Source organism: Myotis davidii, unplaced genomic scaffold (assembly GCF_000327345.1).
Source record: "Myotis davidii unplaced genomic scaffold, ASM32734v1 scaffold363, whole genome shotgun sequence".
In the NCBI taxonomy this organism is placed as follows: Eukaryota; Metazoa; Chordata; class Mammalia; order Chiroptera; family Vespertilionidae; genus Myotis; species Myotis davidii.
Genome location: NW_006294069.1, coordinates 2,469,424 through 2,486,581, shown reverse-complemented (window position 1 = coordinate 2,486,581; position 17,158 = coordinate 2,469,424). Strand labels below are relative to the sequence as shown.

General features: G+C 47.2%; 1 protein-coding gene across 1 annotated transcript in view; it reads right to left on the bottom strand.

Annotated features, from left to right (window-relative positions):
- The window catches only part of NXN (nucleoredoxin), a 162,613-nt gene that overhangs the window by 22,057 nt on the left and 123,398 nt on the right, over positions 1 to 17,158 (bottom strand). The window contains exons 4-7 of the mRNA XM_015566805.1: positions 8,540 to 8,657; positions 6,276 to 6,409; positions 5,699 to 5,799; positions 3,940 to 4,046 (exon numbers count right to left, since the gene is read on the bottom strand). Coding sequence (XP_015422291.1) covers positions 3,940 to 4,046; positions 5,699 to 5,799; positions 6,276 to 6,409; positions 8,540 to 8,657 — 460 coding nt within the window. The remainder of the gene's footprint in view (positions 1 to 3,939; positions 4,047 to 5,698; positions 5,800 to 6,275; positions 6,410 to 8,539; positions 8,658 to 17,158) is intronic.

Genomic DNA, 17,158 nt, shown 5'->3' with positions numbered 1-17,158 from the left:
CACACACCCCAAAGGGTCCTTAGCAGCATCTCACAGCGCACAGGGAGGGCAGACGGCCAGCCGCAAACAGGCTGTGCGTTACATACAGACCATCCTTAGGCACCGTCTTCACTTCCGGTGACTGCGTCATGCTGGACCCCAGGCCTAGGAAAGGGCAACTGAACTCCCTATGGTGGAGAGAGATCCTACCCCCGATGGCTCATGACTGGAAATGTGGGGAGGCCTCCAGGCGGCGCAGAGTGGCTCAGTGAGGCCCAGCGCCCAGCTCCACTCTCTGGGGCAGTGCCACCAATGCACTTCCCATCCCCACACTGCCAGGGCCTTAAGAGACTGTGCGGAATGGATGCGTCTCTGAAAAGTCTCCATTCTCTTCCAAGCTGCCGTACAAAGGGGCACTTATTTGATCAACACTTTTTACATCATTGTGCTCTCTGCTCTTCGGTCATTTCCCAATGTAAGGCCCATCTCGTCCACCCAAGGGCAGCACTGGGCCCCCCTCTGGTTTCTTATTTCCCACTGAGCTCAGTCCCGGTGGCTAGCTGGCGCTTGAGAAATAGGATCCTATGTGTTTAAATCTACTCCATCTTTTTTTCCAAAAAGGATCTGAGGTGTCTTAAAAATTGCATGATATAATCTAATAAAAACAGATGAAAATATACCCCTGAAGGGAACACAAGAAAGGAAGAGGAAACGAAGCTAGGGTCAAGGACACGCACAGAAACGGTCAGTTTTGCAAAATCACTGAAGTGGTGACAAATATAGCTCTGGGTTTTCTAGGGGCTGAAGCAAAGAAAGAATCATGGTCCGTAATGAAATTCCAAGTATGCAAATATGAGAGAAATAACCAAAAAACCAGAAATCCACCAACTGCTCAAGACAAGCTCAGTCTTTGCTGGGTGCTCTGGGATAATTTCCTGGGCATAAATTCCTACAAGTGGGATTTTTAATGAAAGGCCTTATAGATTTTTTAAAGGCCTCTGATGTGTACTGCCAACTACTCTCTTGAAAGGTTGTCCTATTTACATTCCCAGCAGTCTGCTCTCTTACCTACACTGGGGATTTTTTTTTTTTTGGTTGTGGTGGTGGGAATTTTTTGCAAATGTGATATATATATACAAATTCAGTGTTTTCATCCATAATTCATGAAAGTAAATTATGCTGAATATTTTTGATATCCATTCTGACACTATACATAGGACAAATTGCCTACCTTGTATCTTTATTGTCTATCTTTTAATCCTCACCCAAGGATATTTTTTCCATTGATTTTTGTGTGGTTTTTTTTGTTTTTTTTAGAGAGTGGAAGGGAGAGAGAGAGAGAGAGAAACATCAATATGGAAGAGACATATCAATTGGTTGCCTCCTACATCTTCCCAACTGGGGTTGGGGGTCGAACCTACAACCGAGGTCTGTGCTCTTGATGGGAAATAGAACCCTTGACCCTTTCGCCTGCAGGCTTATGCTCTAACCACTGAGCAACTGGCCAGGGCTATATTGTCTTTTCTCTCTCTTTTGGACTGGTATCTGGAAAAAGCTCTTTTTCTATGAAGGATATTGACTCTTTGCCAGCATGCTATTAATATTGTTGGTTGGCTTTGTTTAAGCTTTTTTAAAAACTATGTTTTTATTTTCAGAGAGGAAGGGGGAGGGAGAGAGAAACAGAAACATCAATGATGAGAATCATTGATTGGCTACCTCCTACATGCCCCCCCACTGGGGATCGAGCCTGCAACCGGATGTGCTGTTGGCCAGAATCGAACCTGGGACCCTTTGGTCTGTAGGCCGATGCTCTATCCACTGAGCCAAACCAGCCAGGGCTGTTTAAGGTTTTTGATACCAACAGTTTATCTTTTTTAGGTTGTAAAATCTAATTTTCCCTTTTTTTCCTGAGCTGGTCAGCTAAATACTTATTAAGTGCCGACTCTGTGCCAAACATTGAAACTTCCAAATTTTACTGATAAAAGAGGTTAAGTAACTTGCTCAAAGTCATTCAGCAAGTATTTGTTGAATGAATGAATGAATGAATGAATGAAGAGATGAAGTTTTACTTATCCCCAGGAAGTAGCAATTCCACCCTCTGCTGCCCACCAGAGCACACCTGAGCTTTCAGTCTCTCTGCAGGCAGAGCACTGGGAGGAAACAAGCCTGTGACGTCTCCTTTAAGCTCCCCAAGCAACTTGGTGCTTTTCCTTCTAGACCAGTGAACAAAGTCATGTCACTCGACTTCTCTTTGGAAAGGGAACTGCTCTCATCTTTTTTATTAATAGGAGGTATGAGCCCCCAACATTCTCAAAAAATTAATAGACGTAGCTCTGGCCGGTTGACTCAGTTGGTTGGAGCATCGTCTCATGTACCCAAAGGTTGCGAGTTTCATTCCCAATCAGGGCACATGCCTAAATTGCGGGTTCAATCCCTGGTGGGGGCGCATGCGGAGGGATCAGATGAGTTCCCCCATAAGCTGTGGGATTTGGAGGAAAATCTTAATTTTTCCCATTCCCCATGTAACACAAGGGGCACTGAGAACGCAAACATTAGCTGTACCCACCGAGGGTCGACCAGGCTCTGGCACTGCTGATACAAAGAGAATGAGTTTAACTCTTCACAGGCTAGAAAAGACCTGGCTGTGTGCAGGGTGGATGGAGGTATTCACACAGTAAAGGACAAAACCCAGGCAATTCTTATGCACATTTGAAATTGAGAAGCGCCGATTTAAAATAAAGTATTTTTTGAAACTTTAGCTCCAAACAAAGTCATACATGCTTACTGTAAATGGTGAAGAAAAAGATTGAAGGATCAGATGAGTTCCCCCATAAGCTGTGGGATTTGGAGGAAAATCTTAATTTTTCCCATTCCCCATGTAACACAAGGGGCACTGAGAACGCAAACATTAGCTGTACCCACCGAGGGTCGACCAGGCTCTGGCACTGCTGATACAAAGAGAGTGAGTTTAACTCTTTACAGGCTAGTTAAGTGCTTTGCCAAGAAAACGCCTGGCCGTGTGCAGGCTGGACGGAGGTATTCACACAGTAAAGAACAAACACCCCGTTTGCCTCTCGAATGATCATTGTTTCTGAAAAACATGATCAATACTCCAAGTCCTAGTTTGCTACACTCTCAGGAAACCAACTGTCTCACCTAAAAGTAATACCCACGCAGCCCTCACCATTACGCTACAGGAATCATGAGAAGTGCTTTATATACATTCTCCTGTAAGTGTTCCCAGCAAGTCTTGTGGCAGCGATGTAGCACACCCATTTTGCAGATGAGGAAACTGAGGTTCAAAGCATCTGAGTGATGGAACCAGACTACTCTCAGGTCTGTCTGAGAGTAAAACCCAGGGGATGAGGTTTTGGCCAAGTCACTGGGGAGCTGGTGAGGGGGAGGAGTAGCTGCCTCCCCTGTGAAAATACTGTGCTTAAAAAACAGTATAACCCACGTAATGTCAAATTCACCACATGTCATTTTGAAGCTGGTAAAGCAAGTGCGCATCCACGGAACGCAGCCCTCACCATTACGCTACAGGAATCATGGGAAGTGCTGTATATACATACATTCTCCTGTAAGTGTTCCCAGCAGGTCTTGTGGCAGCGATGTAGCACACCCGTTTTGCAGATGAGGAAACTGAGGCTCAAAGCATCTGAGTGATGGAACCAGACTACTCTCAGGTCTGTCTGAGAGTAAAACCCAGGGGATGAGGTTTTGGCCAAGTCACTGGGGAGCTGGTGAGGGGGAGGAGTAGCTGCCTCCCCTGTGAAAATACTGTGCTTAAAAAACAGTATAACCCACGTAATGTCAAATTCACCACATGTCATTTTGAAGCTGGTAAAGCAAGTGCGCATCCACGGAAATAAAAAGGTCTTTTCCCTCTGAAAGCAAAGCCAAAGACGTGGTGAGCCGGATGAGCCGGTCCAGGAAGCGCCGTGGCGTGGGAATGCCTACCTTGGATTCCATACAGCCGGTTGAGGCGTGACCGCCGGGCCTCGTCGGTGTAGGGGACGGCGAGCCAGGGCATCTCACTGAAGTACTGTTTGAAGGAGTCCTCTGACCTACAGAGACACACATGGAAACACGGCTCTATGACCCCCGAGTGCACCACCGCTGGGTCCTCCCCACCTTCCACCCAGCCGTGCCCAGGGCTCTGCAGATGCAGAGGCGTCTGATCGTGTTCAGACACAGAGGGGTCATTCCGTCTGCTCTGTACGCTGGGAAGCAAATGCCTCCGTAGGGCTGGTGGATGCAAACCACAACACCAGGCCATCTCTACAGCCTGCTCCCCTGCATCCCCCTAGTTTAACTCATGCCCAACTTTTCTTTCCTTTTTCAAAGTATATTTTTTTTATTGATTTCAGAGAGGAAGGGAGAGAGAGAGAGATCGAAACATCAATAATGAGAGAGAATCATTGATTGGCTGCCCTCTGGATGCCCCACAGAGGGGATCGAGCCTGCAACTTGGGCATGTGCCCTGACCGGGAATCGAATCGTGACCTCCTGGTTCATAGGTGGATGCTCAACCACTGAGCCACTGCACTCAGCCCAACTTTTCATGTTCAACACAGATGGGTCTTAACACTTTTTTATAAGAAGCCCAGATGTTCAGACACTGCATTTCCTGTGACATTTCTATTTTGTATAGTAAGAGTGGTGTGTACAGGACCACACTTTTAAGCAATCATAGACACTATGATTCCACATGCAAGAAATTCCAGGAATGACCAATCTAATCAAGCAACAGCCAAGAAAGCAGATTAGGGGTCCCTTGAAATGGGGGGTTGGGGGTGAGAACTGACCGAGGAGAGGCATGGGAAGTCTTCTGAGTGCTGGAAATGCTCTATTGTAATTGTGATGCTTACATGGTATGCACATTTGTCAGAATGCATTGAACTGTGTACTTAAAATGTCTGCACTTCATTGTATGTCAATTATACTGCAATGAAGTTGATTTTTTAAAAAGCTTTAGACACGTTATTACTCCACCTGGCATGCTTCAAGCTTGTCCCCACTCACAGGCACTGAGATGGAAGCCAGGGCGCTGGGGGAGGGACCGCAGCATGAAACAGCACGGACGCCAAGGCTACCTCAGCGTACAGCACGCTCTCCGTGTGCTGGCTCTCAGAGAGCCTCTGTGAGCAGGCGCTCAAAGGCAGAAGCACCTGGCGGCTCGGTCTAAACTGGGGCAGAGTTTTGTGATGCAGGACGGTCACTGATGAATAAAGCCGGGGAGAGGGCAAGAGGCAGAGGAAACTGAGGCTAAAAGGGCCCGACGTAGTCCAGGACGTAGTCTGGTATGACACCCCAGACAAAGTTCATGGCTGGAGCTAAGGAAGGTGACTGCACAGCCAGCTAAGACAGGCACCACAATCCATTAGCGTCTGCTCTTTTCTTTCCATTCTCCTCCCCCACACCCCCACCTCCATATCCTTTCACCGCAATCCAAAAAGCTGACCAAATCAGGAAAATGCACCCTAATCTCAAATGGCCCCAGCCTGAATCAGGACCTACCGACATATTTACAGCAAGAACACGGCTTTCTCGGCTTCCCTTCAGACAATTCCCAGAGCACAGGGGACATGCATCCGTCCCGCTGCCAATAATCCCGGCTACGCTTTCCCCAGTCCCAGTCTCCAAGCTCTACCTCACAGAAGTGAGAAGTGAGAAGTGAGACAAAGGCACGTTCACCGGCTCCCGCGCACCACCTTACCTGTCTGCACTAACAAAGATGATCTCGAATTTCTGGCCTGCCTCCTTGATCTTCCGGTAGGATTCCACCAGGACCCGGGTGAGGCTTCGGCAAGGGGGGCACTGAAAGACAAGAGCAGGATCCTGGGCGTGACTTTGCACCTCCAGCGTCCCCTTTCCCAGCCACCTGCCGTCACCGGGAGGCCAGCAGGGCCCACGCAGAGCTGGGCTGGCGGGACCTGGTCCATAAGAGGCAGAAACAAGCATGATGGCCGCATCCAGCACAGGCTCCTCCTGCTCTGCCCAGCCGGCCGGCAGGCAGCAGTCAAACCCCCGCAGGGACCATGAGAAGCTCACCAGAATGGCCTAAGAAAGCTGTCTGCTTAGACCAGTCAAAAGAAGTCATTTTCTGGCTGCTATTATCATTCATAATAATAAGCACCTATTGCACGCCAACCACAATGCACTGGGCACAGGGGAAAGGAAGGACGCCAGGGAATTACGCCCCGGCAGTCACACCGCCGGGAGCCCATCACAGCTGGTTGTGGTGGGATCTCCCTGCTTCGTTCTGTCCGGGCTGAAGAGGAGCAAACACTCACCCAGTGTGCGGAGAAATAGACGCCCACGTGAGACCCCTCCAGGCTGCTGCTCTCCAGGGACTGCCCATTATTTCTAAGCAAGGGCCCTGCAATGACTTCCCTGAAGGGCTTAGGTCCCCAAGGGAATTCCAAACCTGAAACAGGCAACAGATGGGAGAAGGTTAAGACTCTTCCGTGTGGCCTCTGACCCCAGAGGCCTCGGGGCTGCAGAGCACGGCAACTGTATCATCCAACACCCGTAGGACCTGAGGCTACAACACAGGAATAAAAGCGGGTCTCACCCCTGACAGAGTCCTACCTACCCTCAAGGCAATGGTTTCCAACCTTGCATGACCATAGGTGTTTTGAAGAATACAGAAGCCCAGGCCATACCCCAAATCCCAGGATCTAGGGCTGAAGCTGTACGTCCCCAAACAGCAAAACCGACTCCCTGGGGGACTGGTGGTGAGCCAGGCTGGGGAAGCTGCCTCAGATATTAGCCATGAGTTTCTCCTATTCCAACCCTGGGATCCAGGGCATCTCAACTCTGATTGCAACTCAGAATCCACGGGGAATTTTTAAAATGTGATGCTCCAGGGCCCCGCCCCCAGAATGTTTGAGTTGGGGCCCAGGGAACCAAGTGAGATAACAATTTATGTCTAGGGAAAGGAAAGAGTCAAACCCACTCAACCCAGATGGTCTGCATTCTGATGACACTTAAGCCCCAGGCAGGAAGCGCAAATACTATGCTCCCAGCTCAACAGACAGTGTTTTCTCACAGGGTGGTCCCTGGACCACGGCCTCAAAACCGCCTGGGGTGAGGGGAGGCTGGGAGGGAGAGGCACAGACTGGCTGAAAACGCAGGTGGCGGAGCCCACCCTGAACAAATGGATCCAAAAATCTTGAGGGGGCGGAGAAAAGGGGGGAGACCGACATTTTAACAAGCTTCAGAGTAGTGTGTGTGTGTGTGTGTGTGTGTGTGTTTAAATTTGAGAAGGTAAAATCTTGGTTCTATGATGCCCTGGTTTTTACTGAGGGCGATTCTCTGAGGCAGGTGCAATTTTAACTGGGAAAATGTGTGACCAGGCTTGAATCGTCTAGTTGGATCAGTAAGTGAGGGAGGACGAGCTTATGACTCCAGTGCAAAGGGGAGAGAAACCGATGTTGGACAGCACTGAGCACCCTCATCAGGGCAACCTGCCCAGTGCGTGGCCAGCCAGCCGGCCGGCAGACCCAGGCCTGCACAGGAAGTGAGGCGCACTGGCCAGCGAGGCGGGGGGACACAGAGCCTGCGACTTCGCCAGGGGAGCTGCGCTGACAGTGAGCACCGGAGCGCTAGCTGCTGCTCAACGGCTCCTCCGCCCTCAAAGCTGCCTCCCTTCCGCAGCTCCGTCTCCTTCGCCCGGGAATTAAAGCTCCCAGGAGGGACATTCTGATCCCTTAAAACCTTAACCATGACCTGGAGAAAACCATAATTACATCAAGACAAATATTCTTTAGCCAAGTAAACCCACTTACATATACAATTGACCCCTGAAAAACTTGAGTGAACTGCCTGGGTCCATTATGCGCGGATTTTTTTTTTTTTTTTAACCAGCAATTTGAGAAAACTCACAGATAAACCACATAGCCTAAGACTGATGATGTAACCTACAGTATTGATAAAAACACACAGTACTGTAAATTTTATTTCTGTTCCTTATGATTTTTTTCCCTTTTCTTTATGATTTTCTTTTTATTTTTTTAAAATATATTTTAATTGATTTCAGAGAGGCAAGGGGAGGCAGAAAGAGAGAGAAACATCAGTGATGATAGAGAATCATTGATCAGCTGCCTCCTGCACACTCCCCATTGGGGATGGAGCCTACAACCTGAGCGTGTGACCTGACCAGGAATGGAACCATGACCTCCCGGTTCACAGGTCGATGCTCAACCACTGAGCCACGCCGGCCGGGCTCTTTATGATTTTCTTAATGTCGTTTTATTTTCTCTAGCTTACTTCATTGTACGAATACAGTTTATACTACATATGACATAGAAAATATGTGTTAACTGATGGCTTATGTTATCAGTAAGGCTCTCGGTTAACAGTAGGCTATTAGTAGTTAAGTTTGGGGGGGAGTCAAAGTTATACATGGATTTTTCCAATGCGTGGGGGTTGGCGCCCCTAACCCTCATGTGGGTTGAAGGGTCAACTGTATTTCATTTGCATAATCTCCAGCAATGGAAGGAGGTCAGGGTAGAGGATCAGAGGTGGGTACGGCACGGACAGGCCAAGGACTCACCTTCTGGGTCATCACGGATCACCAGCAGCCCATTCCTGCACACAACCTTCCCGGTGGTGGCATCTAGGAATATCAGTGATGGAATGTTGGAAATTCGGTATTTGTTCCAAAGTTTAAGCTGTAAGAAAAAAAGTTAAAGAAGGTGGTTAAGTCCAAGCTAGATTAATTTCAGGGTTCTTTTGAACCCCTCAGGCAGGAGGGATGGGTGGCCTGGAGACACGAAAGTGCAGATAAATGAGTAACTGAAGGAGAGCAGGGCTGGCTGGGCAAATGGACAGGGGAGACTGCAGCCCCCTTGCCCTGCAGCCTGTGACAATGCAGGGACCCCGAGTCTCTGAGTCCAGGCTCAAGCCACAGCAGAGGCCGACGAGGGACAGATGACACTTATTCTAGGAGAATTCTTCTCTCCTACCTCTCCCCCAGGCCTTTTCCCTAACAAGTATAAAGATGAAGATGGATTATGCACATTTTTTAAAAATATTTTTTTTATTGATTTCAGAGAGGAAGAGAGAGGGAGAGATAGAAACATCAATGATGAGAGAGAATCATTGATTGGCTGCTTCCTGCACCCCCCCACATCGAGCCCGCAACCCAGGTATGTGATCTTGACCAGAATCAAATCCCAGACCTTTCAAGTCTGCAGGCCGACGCTCTATCCACTGAGACAAACTGGCTAGGGTGGATTATGCTTCTTGAACACAACCAGAACAAGTGGTTAAGGCAAAAAGGGAGGCTTTTTATTGTATATGCGTGTGTGCCCTTCCGCCAGCAAACACTAGGGAAGCTATATCCTGAGCCAGCCCCAACCCTCAGCTTCTTTTTAGTTAGTTAGCTTGCTTTGTTAATCCTCACCCGAGGATATGTTTTCCCTATTGATTTTTAGAGAGTGGAAGGGAGGAGTAGAGTTAGGAGAGAGAGAAACATCGATGTGAGAGAGATACATCAATTGGTTGCTTCCTGCATGAACCCTGACCGGGCCGGGGATTGAGCCTGACACCGAGGTACATGCCCTTGACCGGAATCCAACCCATGATCCTTCAGTCCGAGGGTTGGCACTCTAACCACTGAGCAACCGGCTAAGGCTCAACCCTTAACTCTTGATGACACTGTAAACAATCCACAATGGTTGGCAGGTCTTGAGGCTCACTGTGCACACTCTCAGAGGCCAGATTCTAAGTGGACGAGGCTGAGGAAATGTGAATGCAACATATAGGAGCCGAGTATGTGCGGGCTTTGCTCTCAGCCGTCTGGGTGAACACTGTCCAGGTGAGCCACGGGGTGCTCGGGAACGTAACTGCCGAGCCCAGAAAGCAACAGAATTAAGTGAAATGCCCAGCTACCAATGAACCTCCAGGAAAGACAGAAACCAGGGGAAACAAGAATGGCCCATTGGGGATTCAGCTGCGAACTTCCCTTCCAGGACTGGGCCCGGGCAGGAGGCTGTCCACCAGGCATGGGCAGAGCAGGGCCCGAGCGTGGCTAAGGAAATGGGCATCAGAGGTCCAGCTGTGATTATTATTGTTTCTAATTCCATCCCAGGCGGCGGGGGTGCTGGGTGGGGCAGGGGATCTGCCCAGGAATGTTAGGCTTCCCTGTCTGTGGAGACCTGGGTCTTGGTGGGGAGGGTTATGGGATCCCCCCCAGACTGGGTGGGCCACACCTGCATGTTTTTCCCCAGCCCCACATGTCCGATGGGCTCCCCAAGCCAGCCCAGAACAGGGCCGCAGAACAAGAGTGACTCTGCACACAGTTCTCAATGACAGGTTATTATTGTTTCTAATTCCATCCCAGGCGGCGAGGGCGCTGGGTGGGGCAGGGGATCTGCCCAGGAATGCTAGGCTTCCCTGTCGGTGGAGACCTGGGTCTTGGCGGGAAAGGCTGTGGGACCCCCACCCCCCCCAGACTGGGTGGGCCACGCCTGCATGTTTTCCCCCAGCCCCACATGTGCGATGGGCTCCCCAAGCCAGCCCAGGGCCGCAGAACAAGAGTGACTCTGCACACAGTTCTCAATGACAGGCATCGCATGATCTCAGGGAAGCTGGGACAGGAGTCAGATGAACTATTCTTAAGAGGCAACAGAAAAACAAGGCCATCCGCTGCTGGGATCAACTTCACAAAAGTTTTATTTTAAAGAGGGGGGAAAAGATTAAGATGATTGGATTTTTCTGGCTTAAAAAGTAATTATGGGGGGGTAATTATTGGAAAAAATGGGAGACATAAGTTCATGATGCATGAAAGTTGAGATAAACATCATCCATGACTCATCACTTATGAAAGCTTAGACAATTTTATATTTCCACCAGTGGCAAATGACAGTACCCATTTCCTAGCACTCTCACCAACATTAGTTTTCCCCACTGAATAGGGAAAAAATGATACCTCATGTTTGTTGCTTATTTTTTACTTATTGATAATTATCTATCTATCTATCTATCTATCTATCTATCTATCTATCTATATATCACTGTTGTAAACAGATTACCCCCACCCCCACAGTGTGTTTTATAACTGGTAAGTGCTGAACTTTATTCAACAGTTATTAACTGAGCACCTACTACGTGCCAATTCTGTTCTAAGCACAAGGGATACAAGAAAGAACAAGGCATAAGAAGCCACTCCCCTTGCAGAGCTTCCATTTGAGTGGGAAAGACAAGAATATGAATAGAAAAATAATTTCAGACACTGGTAATTGATAGAAGTTAAACAAAGCAGGGTGAAAACAAAGCAGACTGGGGCTAGTGGTACATATCTTAGAGTTATCTGAGGAGTCATCTTTGAAGAAATGACAGTTGAGCACAAGACCCTAATAATGAGCCAGCTGTGTGCACATCAAGGAAAGCCAGCTGCGGCCCAGGGAAGCTGTGTGGTGGCAAGGAGGCTGAGTAGGGCAGGCTGGAGTGGACGGAGCCAAACAGTCAGGGAAGGCAGGTCAGAAGGTCAATCGTGGACCAGGACTTTAAGGCCCTTTAGATGGGTAAAAATAATAGAATTTTATTCTAAGTACTAGAGGCCCGGTGCACAAAATTCGTGAACTAGGGAGGGGGCGGATCCCTCAGCCCGGCCTGCACCCTCTCGCAGTTTGGGAGCCCTCAGGGGATGTCCGGCTGCTGGCTTAGGCCCGCAGGGGGCCAGCCGTGAGCCCAGCAGTTGGCTGAGCGGGCGTTCCCCCAGTGGGAGTGCACTAACCACCAGGGGGCAGCTCCTGCATTTAGCGTCTGCCCCCTGGCTGCTACTCTGATTTAATCTAAGCCCAAAGTTGATTAGAAATTTCTAGTTGTCTTGGTTAGCATTATGGACTCTGGAATAAAACCACTTTTAGTTGATTTCAAGCAAGTGGTTGAGCAGCCTTAGCATATCATTAGCATATTCCACTTTGATTGGCTGAATGGCTGACCGGACACTTAGCATATTAGGCTTTTATTATACATGATAATAGTTTAGCAGGGGAGTGGTATGACCTGATTTACATTTTAAAAGGTCACTTTGGCTTCTGTGAAGGAACACACTGCAGAGGAAGACAGTGGAAGGTAAGACACCAACTGGTGAGGCTACTGAAAACAGCTCAGGCTAGAGTTGAGAGCAGTGGCGAGGGCTTGGGTTGTAGCAGCAGAGACAGTGAGGACATGATATATTTTGAAGACAGTCAATAGAGTAGATTGACAAATTGAATGTCAAAGGATGATGGAAAGAAAAAGATCAAGGATGTATTGTGGTCTGGGGGACTGAGCAAAAGTGTGTCAAGGTCTGATGAACGTAGATGAGGAACAATGGAGGAGGACGAAGTTTGAGAGGGAAAAATCAAGATTGGGCAGGTCAAGTTTGAGCTGCCTATTACATGTGCAAGTGGAGATTTCAAGTAGCCATTTGGATTTACAAATCTGGACTTGGTGGGGGAAGGAGGACATGAAATATAAATCGAGGATCATCAGTCCCTAGATGCTGTTCGGGTTCATAAGCCTGGATGAGGTCATCCAAGGAGAGGCCATGGCCACAGAAGAAAAGAGATCCCAGGGCAGAGTCAGGGACCACCAATGCAGGAGACTGAGAAGGAGTGACGAGTGTCATAGGATGAAAACGAGGAGACTCTGGTATCCCAAAAGGCAGCTGAAGAAAATGTTTTGGAGTAGGCTACTGTGCCACATCCTGCTGAGATGTTGAATAAAATGAGAACTGACCAGTGAATGGGCAACTAAGGTCGCATATGACCTTAACAGGGTCGGGAAGGAGTCAGTGAAGTGGTGAAACTCAAAGACAGACTAGAGTGAAGATGGGGGATGGGGTGCAGCTCTGCCTGGCACACACACCTGAAGTGGGCCTTGGACCCAAACAAATTCGAGTCCTCTTTCCAACATGTGAAATATCTGGAGAATAATTTTAAAAAGAAAGGTTATAAAAAGAGAAAGAGAAAATGGCAGATAAGGGACTGAGTTGGACTATAGACAATTCTCTTTAAGAGTCTGGCTATAAAGGGAGCAGAGGAATGGGATTGTAGCTGGAGAAACACATGATGAGGTCAGAGGGAGAATATTTGTAAGATGAGGTCAGAGAGGATATTTTAAAGGTGGGAGATACTATAACATATGCTGTTGGGGAGAATCCAGAAGAATAAAAAATCGATGAAAAGAAAATATGCAAGAAAAAGTCCTTGAATAGGCAAAAGAATAGGATCTAGGTCACAAATGAAAAGATGGAGTTGTAAAAATAGCTAATTTTAAAATATATGTACTCTCACTTCAAAATAGGTTTGCAGTCTGAAAAGAAGCACACTATTGGCTAAAATAAGAGACTTTTTTTTCCCCCAACAGTTACACCATTTATTTCCTTTTCTTAGCGAGCTATATTGGCTGGAGCTGCGAACAATATTAAACAGTAAGCATCCTGACCACATCTGGATACAGGTCTATAATATTTTACCTTCAAATGTAATATTAACCACTGGTTTGAGACAGTCTTTAACATGTTAAACAAAATAGTCTTAAATATTATTCAGCCTTAAAAAGGAAGGAAAGTTTGCAATATGCCACTACATGGATGCCCCTTGAGGACATTATGCAAAGGGAAAGAAGCCAGTCACAAAGAGATAGGTACTGCGGGATTCTACTTACGTGAGGTACTCAGAGCAGTCTAAAGATAGAAATTATAACGGTGGCTGCCAGGGCTGGGGTAATGGGAGAATGAAGAATTACTGTTTAATAGGTATAGAGTTTCAGTTTTACAAGATGAAAAGAATTACAGGGATAGATGGTTACACAACCATGTGAATGTACTTAATACCACTGAACTATACACTTAAAGAAGGTTTATTTTAGATGGGCTGTGGTGGCTCAGTGGTTGAGCATTGACCTGTGAACCAGGAGGTCATGGTTCGATTTCTGGTCAGGGCATGTGCCTGGGTTTCATGCTCGATCCCCAATGTGGGGCGTCTAGGAGACAGCCAATCAATGATTCTCTCTCATCATTGATGTTTCTCTCTCTCCCTCTCCCTTCTTCTCTCTGAAATTAATAAAAAATACTATTGAGTTTTGTTCTGTTAAGGTTATAGCATTGGCCTGAGGACTAATGGGTCCCAGGTTCAGTCAAGGGCACGTACCTTGGTTGCAGGATGGATTCCCGCCCGGGTCGAGACACCGTGTGGGAGCCAACCAATCAATATGTCTCTCTCACCTCAGTGTTCCTCTCTCTATCTTCCCCCCGTTTCCACTCTAAAAATCAATGGAAGAAATATCCCCGGATGAGGATTACCAACAACAAAAAATGGTTAAGATGGCAAATTTTATCACACACACACAAAAAGCTTTCCGTAACTTTTTGTCTGAAAGTTTTATCAGGAATAGATGGTTACTTTTTGGTTATTCTTTTGACCGGCTGTGGTGTATTTCATTAGTAGTCACTCCAAGGTCAAACCATCCTTGCCTTCATAAAAGAACTCTTCCCTGGTCACATGAATTAAGGGGTCACTTCCCTGGCGCTTGGGGCTCCTACAATCAAGTGGCATCTTGTAACAAGCCTCTTTTTGGGTAGATAGACTATTCCCTAAAGTAAATGGCAGCCGGTGAGCTTTAAATATGAAGAGGGCAGATACAACATGGTTAAATAGAGCAGTCTGAATGTAGGCACCGATATTATACTTGAAATGGAAGCATATGATTGGCTCTTGGCTAATTTTTTTTCCTAATGGTGGGTTTTAGTACCTGGGCAACCTAGTCCCTAAATGCTTGGCCGCTCAGCACGAGTCATAAAGGAGGCCCTGAAGGCCAGCCTGCTTGGGATAGCCTGAGGGCATTAGGCTAGGCCCGTGGTCGGCAAACTGTGGCTCACGAGCCACATGCGGCTCTTTGGCCCCTTGAGTGTGGCTTTTCCTAAGCCCTAGGAGTACCCTAATTAAGTTAATAACAATGTACCTACCTATATAGTTTAAGTTTAAAAAATTTGGCTCTCAAAAGAAATTTCAATCGTTGTACTGTTGATATTTGGCTCTGTTGACTAATGAGTTTGCCAACCACTGGGCTAGACCCTTGTAAGATTTCTCCCCTAATAGATAGAGAAGAATTCATTTTTTTCCTGGGTCCCTCGTGTAGGCAGAAGGACGGTAACATGTCCCCCAAGTCTCCCAGTATCCCCCTCGGAGAGGGAAGGAACTGTACCACCCATGACCCCTATCTTCCCTCCCACTGGGAAGGACAAGAGGTCTTAGCTTATGTTTTACCCATGGTTGTTGAATCTTTTGTTTCCAAGTAAAGGTCCATTGGTTTAGCGAAAAGAAGAAAAAAAAATTAGGCTTCTAGAATTACACCTCACACTGAAAAGTTGATCCTTTCGTAGACTAACACATCATGGTCTAATTTTATACAATAGTGATTTGTTTGGGAAATTATGTCATTCACCAGTGACTTGTAGATTTGCGTGGGAAGGTCTTTCTCAGGTTGTAGCGCCACAGTCACTCTGCTCTGAGACAATACAGAAGGCACAGGAATGCTCATTCCAACCATGTCAGTTCTGATACTCAAATCAGAAAATGAGCTTTATGTGAGAAAAGTCGTATTACAGGTCCGCTTTGACGATGGCTTTCTTATCCTGACTGAAAAGAAGGAACGCTTGAGCTTGAAGAAATGGTCGCCAAGGTTCACCGCTGCCTTTTCAAGTGTGTGACATCTCAAATCCTCTAAAGGTTTTAAAAAGGCCTCTTAAAAAAGAGTGGTTTCAGAGCCATTTCTGGGTCACAGACACTTTTGAGGATAAAAGATATAGATCCTTCCCCCAGAGAAAAATGATGAGAGAGAAACATCATCATCAACAGGCTGCCTCCTACACTCTGTCTTCTGAGGATGGAGCCCACATGCACATGCACAGAAAAGTTTCTGTGTGATTTCACAGAGTTCCTGAATTCCTTGAAGCCTGGTGGTGAACCTGTCGGATCCCATCCTGTACAGACCCTACCTGAAGACCCCTTAGTGCTGCTTTGTTCTAAAGCCACTCAGAGCTGATCGCTTCCTGCAGTCTCCACCGCCCCTTGCCATTGGGACCCTGAAGACCAAAACCACCCAGGACTGAGCACTAAATGCACTTCCTTTTTTGTTGTTACTCCTCACCTGAGGATATTTTTCCATTGATTTTTAGAGAGAGTGGAAAGGAGGGGGGAGAGACAGAAAGAGAGAAACATCCAGGCGAGAGAGACACATCGATCGGTTACTTCCTGCACGCGCCTTGACCAGGGCCAGGGATGGAGCCTGCAACGGAGGTACATGCCCTTGACCGGAATCGAACCCTTCAGTCCGTGGGCCTACGTTCTACCCACTGAGCCAAACCGGCTAGGGCTAAATGCACTTGCTTTTAAGGGTCTGAAGAAATGAGTTTATACGTTCCCTTGGCACAATATTAGAGCATTTCATCGAAGTCAGGAGCAATCGTGCCTCCTCATGATCTTAAAGTCCCTACTTGGAAGGAAACACGTTAGTGTAGGAAGAAAACAGAATTTAGGGGGCTTGGGTGCACATCTTAGCCCTGACGTCTTATTAGATGTCAGTGGGTGACATGGCACCGGCCGTGGGCGGGTTGCGCCTTCTCACCTGGCGCAGTCACCTCCACATCCCAGGATGAGCGTGGGCTTTAAATGAGGTGATGCGTGTGGAGACGCTCTGAAAACTAAAGCAACATACACATGGGGCTCATTATTAATATCTGAATCAAATTTATGCTTATTTTCCTCTTTTCTTGTCAGCATCCTTTTCAAAAAGCATTTTCCTGTCAGCTCTATTTTAAAGTTAATCCATCAACTGTATATAGTTAGTAGGCGGTACGTAAAGCTCCAAAAATGGAGATGTCCTCCTGCAAAAAGTAGTCTTTTCACCGTAAGCACAACACATACATATTTTTTGTAGTCTGTTTGCCTTTTTCTTCTTCTTCTTTCTCTCTCCCTCTCAGTTTGGATTTCCAGATTTTAAAAGGGCATCTGGAGTTTTTTTTTTTTAAAAAACAGACTCTATGGATTTTACTTTTGTCTCTACTTAAGAGAACTCTGACACCACATGTGATTCTGACAGGAATTCCTACTTTGTTTCTTCACCTTCTGGCTTGGATGACTGACGCATGAAATGCAGTCCAGTCATTAGGAAAGCGGTG